This window comes from Pseudophryne corroboree, chromosome 3 (assembly GCF_028390025.1).
Source record: "Pseudophryne corroboree isolate aPseCor3 chromosome 3, aPseCor3.hap2, whole genome shotgun sequence".
Taxonomy (NCBI): Eukaryota; Metazoa; Chordata; class Amphibia; order Anura; family Myobatrachidae; genus Pseudophryne; species Pseudophryne corroboree.
The window spans coordinates 612310072-612332269 of NC_086446.1; the positions used below are offsets into that span (position 1 = coordinate 612310072).

General features: G+C 45.8%; 1 protein-coding gene across 2 annotated transcripts in view; it reads left to right on the top strand.

The window, feature by feature from the left end:
• HERC4 (HECT and RLD domain containing E3 ubiquitin protein ligase 4) overlaps nt 1–22198 on the top strand; it is a 222644-nt gene that overhangs the window by 111259 nt on the left and 89187 nt on the right. For both annotated transcript variants that reach the window (XM_063961614.1, XM_063961615.1), the window contains exons 8-12: nt 662–822; nt 910–986; nt 2471–2595; nt 4165–4224; nt 20113–20224. In XM_063961614.1, the coding sequence (XP_063817684.1) occupies nt 662–822; nt 910–986; nt 2471–2595; nt 4165–4224; nt 20113–20224 (535 nt within the window). The remainder of the gene's footprint in view (nt 1–661; nt 823–909; nt 987–2470; nt 2596–4164; nt 4225–20112; nt 20225–22198) is intronic.

Genomic DNA, 22198 nt, shown 5'->3' on the forward strand with positions numbered 1-22198 from the left:
GTCAGTGATTTGGATAAGGCCCTTTCCTGTTTCAGCGTGACACAAAGTGAAAGCTATCAAAAAAAGGGTTTGGATGATTTTGGAGAACTGGATTGGCCTGCACAGTGCCCCGACCTCAAGTTCACTGAGAACCATTGGGATGAATTGCCGCAACCTCACAAATACTGTTGTTTGCTGAATGGTTACGAATCCCCACAGTAATGTTCCGAAATGTAGAGGAAAGCTTTCCCAGTACAGTCAGGCTGTTGTAGCAGCAATAAAGAGGGGAAATATACTGATGGATTTCATACTAATTCCCATGGATTTGGAATGATAAGTTTTAGAAAGCACATATAGGTGAATGTAATGTTTAGGTGGCCACAAACTGTTGGCCATGTAGTGTACCTTCTGAAGGTGTTTACTGTCTCAACCCATTCCTGTAATCCTGCCATGGGTCATTTAGCAGTAATATTTCTGTCACATCCAATGTCACAGTGGCAGCCGAGGCAATAAATTCTATTCTGCCTAATAACTTTGAAAAGTTGGAATTTTACGAGTTTATCACAATATGCACACAGTATATACAAAATCTGTTATATCTACCATTTCATGCACTGGCACACAGTGTCTGTGGAACAGTAGACCAGTTGGCTAAAGTACTATTATTTATTTTATCGCTTAGACAGCATACTTTAGCATTTGTTCCTTCATCTGGGCGAATCTACTCATTTGGCCTTGGCGGCAATGGACAGTTAGGAACTGGGTCAACGTGCAATAGAAAGAGTCCCTTTACTGTCAGAGGAAACTGGATATCCTTCAGTGATTACGCCAAGCTTCCCAGCAGTAAGTGTGCTTTTTGTTTTCTTTCCTCACTTTTTGTTTTTTGCTTTATCAGAACGCTCTAACATATTGTTTTGTTTCATATACCAGATACAGAGGGGTATTACTGCGTGAAGAAAATTTTCTCCGGTGGAGACCAAAGCTTTGCCCATTATTTTCATGTACAGGTATAATAAAACATCCCATATAGTTCCTCAGCTTTTCAGTGTGTTTACAGCACAACAACAACTAAAGGGTTATTCCACACCAAATCAACCCAGGTTTCAGAAAGAATATGGAAAAATATTGTAGCACATGAAAAGAGGTTTCAAATGAGACCTTGCCCTACTCTAGCTCAGTTAGGTGAGCTGCAAGTGCAATAAAAAAAAAAAATGATGCCGATTTTTAAATACAATTTTGATGAATTAGCAAAAATTAAACCATTGCTCATATCACCCTAAGAATTGGGGTTTTTCTTTACAATCTATGGCAGCATTTATTATACCAAATTTCATCACAATCTTAAACGGTCATTCTGAAACCTGTGTTGATTTGGTGGGGATAACCCTAAATGCACATAAATAATAAAGGGGATTTAACATGGGCCTTAGGGCAATGTAATGCAAGAACTACTGGTGCAATTTATATGTATATACAATACAGGTTGAGTATCCCATATCCAAATATTCCGAAATACGGAATATTCCGAAATACGGACTTTTTGGAGTGAGAGTGAGATAGTGAAACCTTTGTTTTTTGATGGCTCAATGTATAGAAACTTTGTTTAATACACAAAATTATTAAAAATATTGTATTAAATGACCTTCAGGCTGTGTGTATAAGGTGTATATGAAACATAAATGAATTGTGTGAATGTAGACACACTTTGTTTAATGCACAAAGTTATAAAAAATATTGGCTAAAATGACCTTCAGGCTGTGTGTATAAGGTGTATATGTAACATAAATGCATTATGTGCTTAGATTTAGGTCCCATCACCATGATATCTCACTATGGTATGCACTTATTCCAAAATACGGAAAAATCCCATATCCAAAATACCTCTCGTCCCAAGCATTTTGGATAAGGGATACTCAACCTGTATAATGAATGGGTCTTGCCAGCATGGGGTTACACATGTATATTTTTGGCACTGACCACTGCAAAAAAAAAAGCTGTGCGCAATTTTGGAAGGCAGAACCAGTGCTTGACCAGTGATTCACCAAGGTCTTGTGTGCAGGATGGCTAAAGACTTTGGACGGGTTTAGCTACTCTACTGGGCGTGGCCATTAAAAGGTTGCAGCATCATGGGGGGTGTTATTACACTCCCATTTACTCCCTGGCCCCTACAGAGACCAGGGTAATTTGTAACTCCCCCCCCCCCCTTCTTGACGCACCTGTTCATGTGTACTGCAACTACCACGCATGTAACTCAGTGGATGCTGATAAATGTCGTACTTGAAATTTTCAGTCTGCATTGATTCCATCCTGCAGGGGAAAAAATGCCCTCATAAAGCTATTTACCTGAGCTGTTTTTCATAGGAAGCTTTAGATTTTAAGATAACGGAGAGTGTTAAATATCTGATGCCTCCATTCAAGGATTGCATGATTCACCTTTTTGATTTTGTGCATTTTATTTTATTTTTTAAATTGCAAAGTTTTTCATTTCTAGAACTGCCTCCCTCCAGATGACTTCAGAAAGCATAACCATACCCGTCAAATATGGACCATAAACGAGGAACTTATTCAAAGATGGCTGACTTTCTCAACAGGCAGACTTTCATTGGATATAGTAAAGTAAGATTTTTGTTAAATTCTTATTTAAGTGTCAAAAGTGAACAACTGCTTAGTTCAGCAAAACAGCAAGTTTTTTACTTGTATTTTAATAAAGGACTTCGGGCCTTGATTTTGTAACGAGTGCGCACGCGCAGTGCCCGATCTGCACATGCGCAGGTCGGCAGTTAGGCAGAGGCGTTCGCGGGGCGGCGTTGCGGGGGTGGGCCCGGGACGTTTTCGGGACGACCGTGTGACGTCACATGCGGCTGCTGTGATGCGGAAAATGGCAGCAGCCCGTCTGCCTTCGTAGCCATGCTGCGGAGGCAGGGGGACTGTCCTTACTCTGCGATGCGATTGCAATTAAATTGTGATTGCATCGCTAGCAGCCATTAGCATGCTGGGTGGCCCACAGCAAACTAGTGATGGCAGTTGCAGTTTTGCTAATCAACTGAAGCTGAAAGAGGGCCTTAGACCCATCCCGCAATTATACAGGAACACTGAATTCACTGTTACCTACATGTTGGTTTGTTGAGATTGTAAGTAGTGACAGGTCCCCTGTAAATGCCGCCTTTACTTGAAACCAGGAGCAGGACCATTGCATGTTACCAGGCACTGCTGATTTCTGAGCAGGAATCCAGCCATCTGTGACAATTCATTTAGCCGAGACAGAATGAGGAAAGTAATTCAGCAGTTGATATGCTGATTGGGTCTAAGGCATCGGTCGTCAACCGTGGTCCTCCAGCTGCTGTGGAACTACACATCCCAGCATGCCCTGCCACAGTTTTGCTATTAAGGCATGCTAAAACTGAAGCAGGGCATGTTGGGATGTGTGGTTCCACAGCAGCTGGAGGGTCGAATTTAAAGACCTATGGTCTAAGGTCTAATGCAGTGCTTACATTCTGTCCTAACTGTGAGACATTACAAGGCAGATGGAAAGCTCCTGCTCTGTAAGCTGCCGCAGCCGCTTTGCAATAAAAAATGGATATTCAATTACCCGCACCTACTGCGAGTGTAAAAGTATGACTGGAGGGGCTATCTAATTAGCCCTGATAAGCCAGCTCGTGCCGTGACTTTACAGGGATTTGCTTCACCTGCCTCCGACAGGCAAAGCAAAATCCCCGAAAACAGACCCGTTTTCACCCGAAAACGGGGCTGTTTCTACCGAAAACACAGGTTTCGCTGAACCTGCGTGTTTTTGGGTGAAAAAACATTGATGAAGCATCGGGAAATATCACCCGAAGCTTCATCGGCGGCTATTGAATATCCCCCTAGGAGAGAGAGCCACACCTACTGTAATTGCTGCATGAGGTGGGGCAGGACATGTTACGGTAGTTGACCAAAGTGGACAAACTTAATTTCAAAGGATGCAACAATGCATTTGTGACAATGTGTTTCAAAAATAAATAAAAGGCATTCCTGAAGTGTGTTGCACTAAAGGAAACTACATGCCAAGATTGCACAGCTAAAGAGTTCTGAGAAAAAATGAGGAATAATGCATATACGTAACACAAATATAACACAGATCAAGCATGCATGTTCCCTTCTATAATTTATTTCTAAGCAAAGACTGTTTATTATTTATTTTAACAGTGAAATTGACAAAGTGTTCTCATCAGCTGCTTGTCTAAATGGAAGTTTTCTATCAACTAGGTACGTGTTCATGCTCATCTCATTATTCTTTATGCCATTATTTTATAATATTGTATAGTATGGTAAAGTCTGATCTCTACGATCTAAGCTGTTTAGGATTTTTGTGAAGATTACAGTAGTGGGTCCTTCAAGGTCTTTAAACTTTTCCTTTATCAAAGTGTTTAACATTAACCCATACTTACGGTGTCCCTGGATGATTGAGGGGCATGGCCAAATATGGGAGGTGTGACCACACCTGCTCTGAAAATCAATTTCAAAATATAAATGCAAGCTACAGCCTCATCCCCCACATCTTGCCCGGGGCCCCTCAGACATGGCCAGGCAATTAGTAACTGCTGTTCCCTCTCTGCTTCCCTGCTGATGAGTCAAACCTAGCTTTAATACCTATTTCACATTTATACCCAGCACTTGGTACAGTATGTCCAAGCTACAGAATACAAACTGTCCAGTATCCATATTGTGATCTGATGTATCCTTTGTATTCCAAGGCTTTACAACTCAAAAACAATTGTTAGGTCTTGTAACTCAACAGACAGTGATAACTCCAGTGATGCGACTGAGAACTGTTACTCATGGTTCCTGGCTGGACCACTGTGATATGTATAGCCCAGTGGTTGAGGCATTTGATATTCCAGCTGTCAGGATCCCGGTGCTCAACATACCGGTGCCGGGATCCCGACAGCCGCCACCGTGCCCACAGCATGGCGAGCAAAAGGGCTCTTTTGTGCTCACCCTGCTGCCTGCATGCCGGCGGTCGGGATCTCGGCGCTGGCATAACATAGTAGATCCATCCAGTGGGGAAGGAAAAACTCTTAGATTCTGTCCGTCCTATCCCGATGTGCCTCCTTTCTGCTCAGTCTCTGTCTCTCTTCTTTGTTTATTTGTACAGTGGTTTATTTTCCCTGTGTGTGTATATGTATGTATGTGCAATACTTATCGATATCCAATGAAAGTTCTAATCTATGGGACTAATTCAGACCTGATCGTACCCCTGACAAGCGGGGGGATGCCCAGCACAGGGCTAGTCCACCCCGCTTGTCTGGCCCTCCCCCCGCAAAAGCATCGCACGGCGGCAATGCTTTTGTACCTGAAGAGTAGCTCCCTACCAGCGCAGCTACTGCACGCTGGCAGGGAGCTACCTGTCGCTCTCCGGGTTGCAGCGGCTGCGTGTAACATCATGCAGCCGCTGCGGCCCACCCCCCGCGTGGTCCAGGCACGCCTGCATTGCCCGTACTGCGCCACGAAAACGGCGGCCCAACGCCGCCAGCCCACCCCCTCCCGCCCAGTGAACGCCTCTGCCTGTCAATTAGGCAGAGGCGATCGCTGGGCAGAGATTCCGATTGCATCTCTGGCATGCGCTGGTGCACTGTGGCAGCAGCGCATGCGCAGTTCAGACCAGATCGTCCGCCGTGCGAAAATGCACAGCAGCGATCAGGTCTGAATTAGGCCTTATGTCAATAAATCTCTGCAGTTCCCCACCACATTGCTTAAAGTTACTTGTTTTCCACAGCATTGCAGAGTGCTATTTTCTAGTGATCACCAAAGAATAACTACTAAGGGGACACACAGTTTGAAAGAGGAGACCCTCCTCTGTGAAGGCAGGTTGCCTCAATGTTTCTGGGGGAGATATAGCACAGTGGGTCTAATTCATGTTTTTATGCAAATGCAATTTTCTAGGCTACGGAATTGCTAATATTAGCAAGTGAGCTGCCTCCCTGAAACAAAAAGAGATGCCGACTCATTTGCTGTTGCATTCATATTTGCGACCTATATGCAAAAATTAGTAACATTGGGACTAAGCGTTGGTCTATGCCTACGCAAACTGAACACAGCCGTAGCCGCCATGTTTTTGCACATTAGAGCTTGCAGCCGCCAGCAGATACACGCTCTGAACACAGCCATGACACGCCTGCACAAGCAGATTATGCTGATTACAATGATATGCAGCATGCCTATATTTTGTGTGCATTCATGGCTGCATATGAAATGGTACGTTAGTGTTTTCCAAGAAAACACTGTAAAGCATTTCATATGCAGTCAGAGCCACGATTGCACACAAAATATAGGCATGCTGCATATCATTTTAATCAGCATAATCTGCTTGTGCAGGCGTGCCATGGCTGTTTTTCAGAGCAGTTGCAGCTGCAGACGCACTGAGAATATAAGCATGCCGCATTTAATTTTTTTTAAAAACAGTCTGCTTGTGCGTCCTATTAGCATAGCGATGCGAACAAGACGTGTTTTTGGCAAAAATAATGCCCGAAGCTAACGGAGTTGCACGGGACCTGTCAGCTCGCTCACTTGCGATTAATTTACACTTAGCTGCCACCATTAAGGGTTAAGTAGCACTTGCATTCTACCTGCATATAGTTATATTCAACAATAATGTCACACATGTATGTAGAGTGTACCTTACGGATCCCAGGCTATGAGTCTGTGTAAGAACTGCAAAGACCAGGCTAAATTAAAGGAGATTCAATTTAAAAAAAATCCTATGCTTACAGTACAAAAATATTTAAACAATTAGACATACAGATTATTATTTGTGCAAATAAATTTCTATGAAAATATTGGGTGAAAATAATAAAACCACAATGTCCCTTACACCGACGGTAAACTGAAATTTGCATGTAGATGGTCACAAGAAGTTACACTGAATCAATTCAGCATGATATGCCCTATGAATTGAATATTGTCATACAGGTCTGTCGGTCATTTATCCCTATCCAAGGTGCTCTTAGGCCCCACCTCCCCAGTGAAAATGCTAATTAGGTCTGTCCACACACATCTTTAGTCAGTTTGCTTAATTAACAGGGTTTTTTGTGGAGGGGAGAAGAGGTTTGCAACATACTTCAAGGAGTGGTCATAAAATTTTGGCCTAAGAACAATTTTGAACATAATCGTAATATTGACATATAGGCCAGTCTACAGGGTCATAAATTCACATATGCAATTGTACAACTGAGCCCCCTTTGAAGCACATCCTTGCATGTGATTTTGGGAATGGAATCCACCATCCCTGAATGCTTAGATTTTTCCAGAGTGCAAGGGGTAATGCCTGTTTCTCTAACGTCCTAAGTGGATGCTGGGGACTCCGTCAGGACCATGGGGAATAGCGGCTCCGCAGGAGACAGGGCACAAAAAGTAAGCTTTTAGGATCACATGGTGTGTACTGGCTCCTCCCCCTATGACCCTCCTCCAAGCCTCAGTTAGGTTTTTGTGCCCGTCCGAGCAGGGTGCAATCTAGGTGGCTCTCCTAAAGAGCTGCTTAGAAAAAGTTTTTTAGGTTTTTTATTTTCAGTGAGTCCTGCTGGCAACAGGCTCACTGCATCGAGGGACTTAGGGGAGAGAATTTCAACTCACCTGCGTGCAGGATGGATTGGATTCTTAGGCTACTGGACACCATTAGCTCCAGAGGGAGTCGGAACACAGGTCTCACCCTGGGGTTCGTCCCGGAGCCGCGCCGCCGACATCCCTTACAGATGCTGAAGATTGAAGGTCCGGAAACAGGCGGCAGAAGGCTCTTCAGTCTTCATGAAGGTAGCGCACAGCACTGCAGCTGTGCGCCATTGTTGTCACACACTTCACACCAGACGGTCACGGAGGGTGCAGGGCGCTGCTGGGGGCGCCCTGGGCAGCAATATATAATACCTTTTATGGCAAAAGAATACATCACATATAGCCATTAAGGCTATATGTATGTATTTAACCCATGCCAAATGTCTAAAACTCCGGGAGAAAAGCCCGCCGGAATAGGGGGCGGGGCTTATTCTCCTCAGCACACAGCGCCATTTTCCTGCTCAGCTCCGCTGTGAGGAAGGCTCCCAGGACTCTCCCCTGCACTGCACTACAGAAACAGGGTAAAACAGAGAGGGGGGGCATATTTTGGCGATATTTTTATATATTTAAGCGGCTATAAGGAACAACACTTATATAGGGTTGTTCCCATATATATTATAGCGCTTGGGTGTGTGCTGGCAAACTCTCCCTCTGTCTCCCCAAAGGGCTAGTGGGGTCCTGTCTTCGATAAGAGCATTCCCTGTGTGTCTGCTGTGTGTCGGTACGTGTGTGTCGACATGTATGAGGACGATGTTGGCGTGGAGGCAGAGCAATTGCCGATAATGGTGATGTCACCCCCCAGGGAGTCGACACCGGAATGGATGGCTTTGTTTATGGAATTACGTGATAATGTCAGCACATTACAAAAATCAGTTGACGACATGAGACGGCCGGCAAACCAGTTAGTACCTGCCCAGGCGTCTCATACACCGTCAGGGGCTGTAAAGCGCCCTTTACCTCAGTCGGTCGACACAGACCCAGACACAGACACTGAATCTAGTGTCGACGGTGATGAAACAAACGTATTTTCAAGTAGGGCCACACGTTATATGATCACGGCAATGAAGGAGGCTTTGCATATCTCTGATACTACAAGTACCACAAAAAGGGGTATTATGTGGGGGGTGAAAAAACTACCTGTAGTTTTTCCTGAATCAGAGGAATTAAATGATGTATGTGATGAAGCGTGGGTTAACCCAGATAGAAAAATGCTAATTTCAAAAAAGTTATTAGCATTATACCCTTTCCCGCCAGAGGTTAGGGCGCGCTGGGAAACACCCCCTAGGGTGGATAAGGCGCTCACACGCTTATCAAAACAAGTGGCGTTACCGTCTCCTGATACGGCCGCCCTCAAGGATCCAGCTGATAGGAGGCTGGAAACTACCCTGAAAAGTATATACACTCAAGTGTAAATCATGGATGCTAATACCCAGGATGGGAGGCAAACCTCATGTATAATGTTGACCTTATGGATCCATTCCTTTTTTTGCATGTAACCAATTTAGATACAGAATGTAATTTTATGGATACATTTTAGAATAACGTAATATATGGACATTGCATTTAACTGATGTGTATGTGTACTATATATAAATATAGGTTTTTAGGTTGTATTTGGATTGTATATGTATTAATTTTGATGGTGGAACCTGATTGGCGGAGGAGGATATGAAACATAGCCAGAGGGATATAAAGAGACCAGGGGGGTCACTTCCACCATGCACCCTGAGGAAGGATTTGTTATCCGAAACGCGTTGGTGAATTACACAGGAGGACCCTAGGCTGAACCACACCACGTATGTTGGTACTAATATTTTTTTGGCAAGGATTGTTGCAACCTAAAAATTATTTTTCCTTGTTCCATCTGAAGGGTACCAGTGGAAGTGGCCTCACCTTTTCTCATATAGGGAATCTCCTGTGTTGTTTTGATTTTTGTCTTGTGGACTATTTCCATTTTTATCTATTTTATTGTTCTAAAAAGTTTTTTAGTAATAAAAAAATCATCATTTTTCTGGCGGGATTTTCCATTTTATTGATCGCCCGGGAGCCAATAGTGTGGGGGTATCGGAGGTCGAGGACAGAAGTCTGGACCAAAAAGATACCTTTCAACGCACATAGGGCTTGATATAAAGGTAAGCCTGGTGCAGATGGGCGACCTATTATAAAGTTGATGTGATATGGTGTATTGAGAAGTTATCCATATAACAAGCATTGGGGGAGGTCCAGAATAGAAGCAAGGACCCAAAGATACCTTTCAACGCACATAGGGCCCATCATAAAGGTCAGTCTCCTAAAAATTGGGACTGAAAGGATCGATTGAAAATAAGGGGACTCACTAATTTGTTTTCTCTTTGAGGAAAAAGAAACTATACGGACCGGAAATTGTGTATAGCAGCGCTGGGAGATCGCCTCTTTATGTTATATTGTGACTAGAAAGGAGTGGTGCTCCTTATTTGGTGGTTTGCCGAGCTGCAGCTAGGGCGCAAGTTACTGTTACACATTTTTTTTTTTTTTTTGACTCATACTGGTGTTATACTGCGACCAGCCATCGCTTCAGCCTGGATGTGCAGTGCTGGGGTCGTCTGGTTGGATTCCCTGACTGAAAATATTGATACCCTGGATAGGGACAGTATTTTATTGACTATAGAGCAATTAAAGGATGCTTTCCTTTATATGCGAGATGCGCAGAGAGATATTTGCACTCTGGCATCGAGAGTAAATGCGATGTCCATATCTGCCAGAAGGAGTTTATGGACGCGACAGTGGTCAGGTGATGCGGATTCCAAACGACATATGGAAGTATTGCCGTATAAAGGGGAGGAATTATTTGGCGTCGGTCTATCGGATCTGGTGGCTACGGCAACTGCCGGAAAATCCACTTTTTTACCTCAGACCCCCTCCCAACAGAAAAAGACACCGTCTTTTCAGCCGCAGTCCTTTCGTTCCTATAAGAACAAGCGGACAAAAGGACAGTCATATCTGCCTCGGGGCAGAGGAAGGGGTAAGAGAGGGCAGCAAGCAGCCCCTGCCCAGGAACAGAAGCCCTCCCAGGGTTCTGCAAAGCCCTCAGCATGACGCTGGGGCCTTACAAGCGGACTCAGGAACGGTGGGGGGTCGACTCAAGAATTTCAGCGCACAGTGGGCTTGCTCACAGGTGGACCCCTGGATTCTACAGGTAGTATCTCAGGGTTACAGGTTGGAATTCGAGAAGTCTCCCCCTCGCCGGTTCCTAAAGTCTGCTTTGCCAACGTCTCCCTCAGACAGGGCGACGGTATTGGAAGCCATTCACAAGCTGTTTGCTCAGCAGGTGATAGTCAAGGTACCCCTCCTACAACAGGGAAAGGGGTATTACTCCACGCTATTTGTGGTACCGAAGCCGGACGGCTCGGTAAGACCTATTCTAAATCTCAAATCTTTGAACCTGTACATACAAAAATTCAAGTTCAAGATGGAGTCACTCAGAGCAGTGATAGCGAATCTGGAAGAAGGGGACTTTATGGTGTCCCTGGACATAAAGGACGCTTACCTGCATGTCCCAATTTGCCCTTCACATCAAGGGTACCTCAGGTTCGTGGTGCAAAACTGTCATTATCAGTTTCAGACGCTGCCGTTTGGATTGTCCACGGCACCTCGGGTCTTTACCAAGGTAATGGCCGAAATGATGATCCTTCTACGAAGAAGAGGCGTATTAATTATCCCTTACTTGGACGATCTCCTGATAAGGGCAAGATCCAGAGAACAGCTGGAAGACGGAGTAGCACTAACCCAACTAGTGCTGCAACAACACGGGTGGATTCTGAATTTTCCAAAATCTCAGTTGACCCCGACGACACGTCTGCTGTTCCTGGGAATGATTCTGGACACGGTTCAGAAAAAGGTGTTTCTTCCGGAGGAGAAAGCCAGGGAGCTATCCGAACTTGTCAGGAACCTCCTAAAACCAGGGACAGTGTCTGTGCATCAATGCACAAGAGTCCTGGGAAAGATGGTGGCTTCTTACGAAGCGATTCCATTCGGCAGATTCCACGCACGAACTTTTCAGTGGGATCTGCTGGACAAATGGTCCGGATCGCATCTGCAGATGCATCAGCGGATAACCTTATCGCCACGGACAAGGGTGTCTCTTCTGTGGTGGTTGCAGAGTGCTCATCTGTTAGAGGGCCGCAGATTCGGCATACAGGACTGGGTCCTGGTGACCACGGATGCCAGTCTGAGAGGCTGGGGAGCGGTCACACAAGGAAGAAACTTCCAGGGAGTATGGTCAAGCCTGGAGATGTCTCTTCACATAAATATACTGGAGCTAAGAGCGATTTACAATGCTCTAAGTCTGGCAAAACCCCTGCTTCAGGGTCAGCCGGTGTTGATCCAGTCGGACAACATCACGGCAGTCGCCCACGTAAACAGACAGGGCGGCACAAGAAGCAGGACAGCAATGGCAGAAGCTGCAAGGATTCTTCGCTGGGCGGAAGATCATGTGATAGCACTGTCAGCAGTATTCATTCCGGGAGTGGACAACTGGGAAGCAGACTTCCTCAGCAGACACGATCTACACCCAGGAGAGTGGGGACTTCATCCAGAAGTCTTCCACATGATTGTGAACCGTTGGGAAAAACCAATGGTGGATATGATGGCGTCCCGCCTCAACAAAAAACTGGACAGGTATTGCGCCAGGTCAAGAGATCCTCAGGCAATAGCTGTGGACGCTCTGGTAACACCGTGGGTGTTCCAGTCAGTGTATGTGTTCCCTCCTCTGCCTCTCATACCAAAAGTACTGAGAATTATACGGCAAAAGGGAGTAAGAACGATACTAGTGGCTCCGGATTGGCCAAGAAGAACTTGGTACCCGGAACTTCAAGAGATGCTCACGGAGGATCCGTGGCCTCTACCTCTAAGACGGGACCTGCTTCAGCAGGGACCGTGTCTATTCCAAGACTTACCGCGGCTGCGTTTGACGGCATGGCGGTTGAACGCCGAATTCTAAAGGAAAAAGGCATTCCGGAAGAGGTCATTCCTACACTGGTAAAGGCCAGGAAGGAGGTGACTGCACAACATTATCACCGCATTTGGAGGAAATATGTTGCGTGGTGTGAGGCCAGGAAGGCCCCCACGGAGGAATTTCAACTGGGTCGATTCCTACATTTCCTGCAAACAGGATTGTCTATGGGCCTCAAATTGGGGTCCATTAAGGTTCAAATTTCGGCCCTGTCGATTTTCTTCCAGAAAGAATTGGCTTCAGTTCCTGAAGTCCAGACTTTTGTAAAAGGAGTACTACATATACAGCCCCCGGTTGTGCCCCCAGTGGCACCGTGGGATCTTAACGTAGTCTTTGATTTTCTAAAATCCCATTGGTTTGAGCCGCTCAAATCGGTGGAGATGAAGTATCTTACATGGAAAGTAACCATGCTACTGGCCCTGGCTTCAGCCAGGAGAGTATCAGAATTGGCGGCTTTATCATATAAGAGCCCATATCTGATTTTCCATACGGACAGGGCAGAACTGCGGACGCGTCCTCATTTTCTGCCTAAGGTGGTGTCAGCGTTTCACCTGAACCAGCCTATTGTGGTGCCTGCGGCTACTAACGAGTTGGAGGATTCCAAGTTGTTGGACGTGGTCCGGGCATTGAAAATATATATTTCAAGAACGGCTGGAGTCAGAAAGTCTGACTCACTGCTTATATTGTATGCACCCAACAAGATGGGTGCTCCTGCTTCTAAGCAGACGATTGCTCGTTGGATTTGTAGCACAATTCAACTTGCACATTCTGTGGCAGGCTTGCCACAACCTAAATCTGTCAAGGCCCATTCCACAAGGAAAGTGGGCTCATCCTGGGCGGCTGCCCGGGGAGTCTCGGCATTACAACTCTGCCGAGCTGCTACTTGGTCAGGGGCAAACACGTTTGCAAAATTCTACAAATTTGATACCCTGGCTGAGGAGGACCTTGAGTTCTCTCATTCGGTGCTGCAGAGTCATCCGCACTCTCCCGCCCGTTTGGGAGCTTTGGTATAATCCCCATGGTCCTGACGGAGTCCCCAGCATCCACTTAGGACGTCAGAGAAAATAAGAATTTACTTACCGATAATTCTATTTCTCGTAGTCCGTAGTGGATGCTGGGCGCCCATCCCAAGTGCGGATTGTCTGCAATACTTGTACATAGTTATTGTTACAAAAAAATCGGGTTGTTATTTGTTGTGAGCCGTCTGTTCAGAGGCTCCTACGTTTGTCATACTGTTAACTGGGTTCAGATCACAAGTTATACGGTGTGATTGGTGTGGCTGGTATGAGTCTTACCCGGGGTTCAATATCCTTCCTTATTGTGTACGCTCGTCCGGGCACAGTACCTAACTGAAGCTTGGAGGAGGGTCATAGGGGGAGGAGCCAGTACACACCATGTGATCCTAAAAGCTTACTTTTTGTGCCCTGTCTCCTGCGGAGCCGCTATTCCCCATGGTCCTGACGGAGTCCCCAGCATCCACTACGGACTACGAGAAATAGAATTATCGGTAAGTAAATTCTTATTTTTTATTCATGCAAATTGTTTAACCCAAACAGATTTAACCAATATGTCCGAATTACCATTTTTGTCCGTTTTCCAGTATTTGGCAGCAAATGGTCGACTGTCAATTGCCAGATTTTATTCCAGTCCGCCAACTAGTTGGATGGTTGGACAGATATTCTTAAGGAGTGGGGCCAGCTTTACTGTTCTGTGAAGACAAGCTTTAAACACTGAATTAGATTGTGATGCATTTACTCGCTTATGGCTGTTTATTAACCTCTAAATAGCTACTCACCAGTTTAACTGGTAGACCAGTGGTTGTTCATGGCGTCATGTGCAGGATAGAGGCATGTGCGCTGGGTAATATATGGATTTTGCGGTTTGTCTTTTTTCTCTATCGTCCTAAGTGGATGCTGGGGTTCCTGAAAGGACCATGGGGAATAGCGGCTCCGCAGGAGACAGGGCACAAAAAAGTAAAGCTTTTACCAGATCAGGTGGTGTGCACTGGCTCCTCCCCCTATGACCCTCCTCCAGACTCCAGTTAGATTTTGTGCCCGAACGAGAAGGGTGCAATCTAGGTGGCTCTCCTAAGGAGCTGCTTAGAGAAAGTTTAGCTTAGGTTTTTTACTTTACAGTGAGTCCTGCTGGCAACAGGATCACTGCAACGAGGGACTTAGGGGAGAAGTAGTGAACTCACCTGCGTGCAGAGTGGATTTGCTGCTTGGCTACTGGACACTAGCTCCAGAGGGACGATCACAGGTACAGCCTGGATGGTCACCGGAGCCGCGCCGCCGGCCCCCTTGCAGACGCTGAAGAGAGAAGAGGTCCAAAATCGGCGGCTGAAGACTCCTGAGTCTTCATAAAGGTAGCGCACAGCACTGCAGCTGTGCGCCATTTTCCTCTCAGCACACTTCACACAACAGTCACTGAGGGTGCAGAGCGCTGGGGGGGGCGCTCTGAGAGGCAAATAAAAACCTTATTAGAGGCAAAAAATACCTCACATATAGCCCACAGAGGCTATATGGAGATATTTAACCCCTGCCTAACTTCAAAAATAGCGGGAGACGAGCCCGCCGTAAAAGGGGCGGGGCCTATCTCCTCAGCACACAGCGCCATTTTCTCTCACAGAAAAGCTGGAGAGAAGGCTCCCAGGCTCTCCCCTGCACTGCACTACAGATACAGGGTTAAAACAGAGAGGGGGGGCACTGATTTTGGCGATATTGTATATATATAAAAGATGCTATAAGGGAGAAACACTTATATAAGGTTGTCCCTATATAATTATAGCGTTTTTGGTGTGTGCTGGCAGACTCTCCCTCTGTCTCCCCAAAGGGCTAGTGGGTCCTGTCCTCTGTCAGAGCATTCCCGGTGTGTGTGCTGTGTGTCGGTACGTGTGTGTCGACATGTATGAGGACGATGTTGGTGAGGAGGCGGAGAAATTGCCTGTAATGGTGATGTCACTCTCTAGGGAGTCGACACCGGAATGGATGGCTTATTTAGAGAATTACGTGAGAATGTCAACACGCTGCAAGGTCGGTTGACGACATGAGACGGCCGACAATCTATTAGGACCGGTCCAGGCGTCTCAGAAACACCGTCAGGGGTTTTAAAAACGCCCATTTACCTCAGTCGGTCGACACAGACACAGACACGGACACTGAATACAGTGTCGACGGTGAATAAACAAACGTATTTCTCATTAGGGCCACACGTTAAGGGCAATGAAGGAGGTGTTACGTGTTTCTGATACTACAAGTACCACAAGAAAGGGTATTATGTGGGAGTGAAAAAACTACCTGTAGTTTTTCCTGAATCAGATAAAATAAAATGAAGTGTGTGATGATGCGTAGGGTTACCCCGATAGCAAATATTGGCGTTATACCCTTTCCCGCCAGAAATTAGGGTACGTTGGGAAACACCCCTTAGGGTGATAAGGCGCTCACACGCTTATCAAGTGGCGTTACCGTCTCCAGATACGGCCGCCCTCAAGGAGCCAGCTGATAGGAAGCTGGAAAAATATCCTAAAAAGTATATACACACATACGGTGGTTATACTGCGACCAGCGATCGCCATCAGCCTGGAGATGCAGTGCTGGGTTGGCTTGGTCGGTTTCCCTGACTGAAAATATTTTATTCATGTAGAGCATTTAATAGGATGCATTCTATATATATGTATGTGAGATGCACAGAGGGATATTTGCTCTCTGGCATCAAGATAAGTGCGTTGTCCATATCTCCCAGAAGATGTCAGGGACACGACAGTGGTCAGGTGATACAGATCCCATACGGCAGATGGAAGTATTGCTGTATAAAGGGAAGGAGTTATTTGGGGGTCGGTCCATCGGACCTGGGGACCACAGCAACAGCTGGGAAATCCAACCTTTTTTACCCCAAGTTACATCTCAGCTAAAAAAGACACCATCTTTTCAGCCTCAATCTTTCCTTTCCCATGAGGGCATGCAGGCAAAAGGCCAGTCATATCTGCCCAGACATAGAGGTAAGGGAAGTAGACTGCAGCAGGCAGCCCTTTCCCAGGAAAAGAAGCCCTCCACCGCGTCTGCCAAGTCCTCAGCATGACGCTGGGGCCGTGCAAGCGGACTCAAGGTGGGGGGGTAGTCTCAAGAGTCTCAGGGCGCAGTGGGATCACTCGCAAGTTGACCCCTAGATCGTACGAGTATTATCCCAGGGGTAAAGATTGGAGAGTCGAGACATCTTCTCCTCGCAGGTTCCTGAAGTCTGCTTTACCAACGGCTCCCTCCGACAGGGAGGCAGCATTGGAAACAATTCACAAGCTGTATATCCAGCAGGTGATAATCAAAGTACCCCTCCTACGACAAGGAAAAGGGTATTATTTTTCCACACTATATTGTGGTACTGAAGCCAGACGGCTTGGTGACACATAGTCTAAATCTAATATGTTTTGAACACTTACATAAAAGGTTCAAATCGAGATAAAGTCACTCAGAGCAGTGATAGCGAACCGGAAAAAAGGGGACTATATGGTGTCCCTGGACATCAAGGATTACCTCCATGTCCAAATTTTGTCCTTCTCATCAAGGGTACCTCTGGTTCGTGGTACAGAACTGTCAATATCAGTTTCAGACGATGCCGTTTGAATTATCCACGGCACCCCGGGCCTTTTTACCAAGGTAATGGCCGAAAAGATGTTTCTTCAAAGAAAAAAGGCATCTAAATTATCCCTTACTTGCACGACCTAAAAAGGGCAAGTTCCAGAGAACAGTTGGAGGTCGGAAGAGCACTATCTAAAGTAGTTCTTCGACGGCACGACTGGATTCTAAATATTCCAAGAATCGCAGCTGTTTTCCGACGATACGTCTGCTGTTCCTAGGGATGACTCTGGACACGGTTCAGAAAAAGGTTTTTCTTCCCGAGGAAAAAGCCAAGGAGTTATCCGACCTGTCAGGAACCTCCTAAAACCAGGAAAGGTGTCTGTACATCAATGCACAAGAGTCCTGGGAAAAATGGTGGCTTTTTACGAAGCAATTCCATTCGGCAGATTCCATGCAACAATTTTCCAAAGGGATCTGTTGGACAAATGGTCAGGGTCGCATCCTCAGATGCACCTGCGAATAACCCTGTCGCCAAGGACAAGGGTATATCTTCTGTGGTGGTTGCAAAAGGCTCATCTATTGGAGGGCCGCAGATTCGGCATACAGGATTTGATCCTGGTGACCACGGACGCCAGCCTGAGAGGTTGGGGAGCAGTCACACAAGGAAGAAACTTCCAGGGGGTATGGACGAACCTGGAAAAGTCTCTTCACATAAACATTCTGGTACTAAGAGCAATCTAAAATGCTCTAAGCCAGGCGGAACCACTCCTGCAAGGAAAACCGGTGTTGATTCAGTCGGACAACATCACGGCGGTCGCCCATGTAAACAGACAGGGCGGCACAAGAAGCAGGAGTGCAATGGCAGAAGCTGCCAAGATTCTTCGCTGGGCGGAGAATCACGTAATAGCACTGTCAGCAGTGTTCTTCCCGGGCGTGGACAACTGGGAAGCAGACTTCCTCAGCAGACACGATATTCACCCGGGAGAGGGGGGTCTTCATCCAGAAGTCTTCCACATGCTAATAAACTGTTGGGAAAGACCAATGGTAGACATGATGGCGTCTCGCCTCAACAAGAAACTGGACAAGTATTGCGCCAGGTCAAGAGATCCACAGGCAATAGCTGTGGACGCACTGGTAACACCTTGGGTGTACAAATCAGTATATGTGTTTCCTCCTCTGCCTCTCATACCAAAGGTATTGAAGATTATACGGTGAAGAGGAGTAAGAACAATACTAGTGGCTCCGGATTGGCCAAGAAGGACTTGGTACCCGGAACTTCAAGAGTTGGTCACGGACGACCCGTGCCCTCTACTTCTGAGAAGGGACCTGCTACAACAGGGTCCCTGTCTCTTTCAAGACTTACCGCGGCTGCGTTTGACGGCATGGCGGTTGAACGCCAGATCCTAAAAGGGAAAGGCATTCCAGAAGAAGTCATTCCTACCTTGATTAAGGCAAGGAAGGAAGTCACCGCGAAACATTATCACCGCATTTGGCGAAAATATGTCGCGTGGTGCGAGGATCGGAGTGTTCCGACGGAGGAATTTCAACTGGGTCGTTTCCTACATTTCCTACAATCAGGATTGTCTATGGGTCTCAAATTGAGATCTATTAAGGTTCAAATTTCGGCCCTGTCAATATTCTTCCAAAAAGAATTGGCCTCAGTTCCTGAGGTACAGACTTTTGTTAAAGGAGTACTGCATATACAGCCTCCTGTGGTGCCTCCGGTGGCACCGTGGGATCTAAATGTAGTTTTAGATTTCCTCAAATCCCATTGGTTTGAACCATTGAAAAAGGTGGATTTTAAATATCTCACATGGAAAGTGACTATGTTACTGGCCCTGGCTTCCGCCAGGAAAGTATCTGAATTGGCGGCTTTATCTTATAAAAGCCCTTATCTAATCTTCCATTCGGATAGGGCAGAACTGAGGACTCGTCCGCATTTTCTCCCTAAGGTGGTATCAGCGTTTCACCTGAACCAACCTATTGTGGTGCCTGCGGCCACTGGCGACTTGGAGGACTCCAAGTTGTTGGACGTTGTCAGAGCCTTAAAAATATACATTTCAAGGACGGCTGAAGTCAGAAAATCTGACTCGCTGTTGATACTATATGCACACAACAAGTTGGGTGCCCCTGCTTCTAAGCAGACGATTGCTCGTTGGATTTGTAACACAATTCAACTTGCTCATTCTGTGGCAGGCCTGCCACAGCCTAAATCTGTTAAGGCCCATTCCACAAGGAAGGTGGGCTCATCTTGGGCGGCTGCCCGAGGGGTCTCGGCATTACAATTCTGCCGAGCAGCTACGTGGTCGGGGGAAAACACGTTTGTAAAATTCTACAAATTTGATACCCTGGCAAAAGAGGACTTGGAATTCTCTCATTCGGTGCTGCAGAGTCATCCGCACTCTCCCGCCCGTTTGGGAGCTTTGGTATAATCCCCATGGTCCTTTCAGGAACCCCAGCATCCACTTAGGACGATAGAGAAAATAAGAATTTACTTACCGATAATTCTATTTCTCGGAGTCCGTAGTGGATGCTGGGCGCCCATCCCAAGTGCGGATTATCTGCAATACTGTACATAGTTATTGTTAACAAATTCGGGTTATATTGTTAAGGAGCCATCTTTAAGAGGCTCTTTCTGTTATCATACTGTTAACTGGGTTTAGATCACAAGTTGTACGGTGTGATTGGTGTGGCTGGTATGAGTCTTACCCGGGATTCAAATTGCCTCCCTTATTGTGTACGCTCGTCCGGGCACAGTACCTAACTGGAGTCTGGAGGAGGGTCATAGGGGGAGGAGCCAGTGCACACCACCTGATCTGGTAAAAGCTTTACTTTTTTGTGCCCTGTCTCCTGCGGAGCCGCTATTCCCCATGGTCCTTTCAGGAACCCCAGCATCCACTACGGACTCCGAGAAATAGAATTATCGGTAAGTAAATTCTTATTATTAGCTGTGTTGCATTAAAATGCATTGTGTTTATTTTTCCCTAGCAATAACGATCACTACAGGACGAGTAGCAAGTTCTCGGGGATAGACATGAGCGTTGCCAGACTCTACTTCCACAAGCTACTGAATTCTGCACAGCCACAAATTGTTCAACTGGTTAGTTTTCAATAGGTGTCAAAAATTGTGTGCACAGTACACACATGACACAATTATTTCACTAGTCGCTGGTGAATTAGGAATATTGGTTGCACCCATAAAATGTCTTCACTGCTGTTCATGTAAATATTATACAAAACAGAAAGACTTTTGCTATTGGTGCTCACAATATAATACTGCAAATCTGTGTGCATGTAGCAAATGAAACCAAGGGGATTTCAGTATTATACAACACAGAAAGACTTTTGCTATTGGCTCTCACAATAATATACTGAAAATCTTTGTGTATGTAGCAAATGAAACCAGTGGGATTTTTTTCATATTTTGATCAAAACATTTAAACTTGCAGCCCATCGTCAAGGGACCCCAATTCTATGCAAGTCCCTATATTAGCATAAATGCCCAGCACATAGGCCCTCATTCCGAGTTGTTTGCTTGCAAGCTGCTTTTAGCAGCTTTGCACACGCTAAGCCGCCGCCTACTGGGAGTGAATCTTAGCTTATCAAAATTGCGAACGAAAGATTAGCAAAATTGCGAATAGACACTTCTAAGCAGTTTCTGAGTAGCTCCACACTTACTCGGCATCTGCGATCAGTTCAGTCAGTTTCGTTCCTGGTTTGACGTCACAAACACACCCAGCGTTCGCCCAGACACTCCTCCGTTTCTCCAGCCACTCCCGCGTTTTTCCCAGAAACGGTAGCGTTTTTTCGCACACACCCATAAAACGGCCAGTTTCCGCCCAGAAACACCCACTTCCTGTCAATCACATTACGATCACCAGAACGAAGAAAAAACCTCGTAATGCCGTGAGTAAAATACCTAACTGCATAGCAAATTTACTTGGCGCAGTCGCACTGCGGACATTGCGCATGCGCATTAGCGACTAATCGCTCCGTTGCGAGAAAAATATAACGAACGAACAACTCGGAATGACCCCCATAATTCCATTGCAGTTATACTGTATGTGCTCATCTCCCAGATAAAGAGGGAAACCTTTATACAGGGGCTGGCTTGTAAGTCATTCCTAACTAGGCCATGTCAGTATTATATAAGCATGTGCCCAGTGCCTGACAGGGTGGAACATAAGGCCATATTAAACAAATATTTTTGGCACAATGTAAAAACATCACAGAAAATTGAATATAAGCAATCGATTGGATTGACACACAATTGATCATCTCTTTTTCCACAACATAAGCACAGGAGGGTCCTCATCATCCGGTACTTTAGGTTCTTATTGCCACTCCCCTGGCAGTTTTCAATTGTAAACACAGAGAACATAATGACACTTAAGGGTAGATTTACTAGAGCTTCTAAAACTGGCAAGTGCTGGAATTGCCCATGGCAACCATTCAGGTTTGGTCTATCATTTTCTGGAATGCAATAGAGAAGTGATAACTAGAATCTGATTGGTTACTATGGCCAACACCACCACTTGTATGTTTTAGAAGCTTTAGTAAATCTACCCCTTAGAATTCATGAGTAGTGGCTTGCGTCTTTTTTCTCTCGTCACTTTTATTGCTACTAGGTACCATTACAACTCAGTACAGTTCTTTACACTAGTGGTACCCTTCTCTGACCTCCTTCCATTGGGACACAAAAACCACACAAAAACCACAGAATGAACGAAACATGCACCAAAAAATTAACATAGTGCACAGTGAAAAGCGCCATATTAAGCAGAATGCGGAAAAGGCGTGGTCCTCCTGTAACGAAAACATTACTTACCAGAGTGGAGTAATGTGCTTGGCACCAAACTTGTAAAGACTCTTTGGGCTGTATTCAAATTATATATCATGCCCAATCTCCCTTCTAATCTCCTTTTCTAAAGTGATCCCGGCAATCGCGCATATTGCGCCCATAGTAATCAGAGTTAGATGCCTAAAGGGTTGGGCGCCCTCGCTACTCAGAGAGTAGCGAGCTGAAGTGATTATACCATGCCCATCAGCAGAAACAGAACGGGTGTGGAAGGGG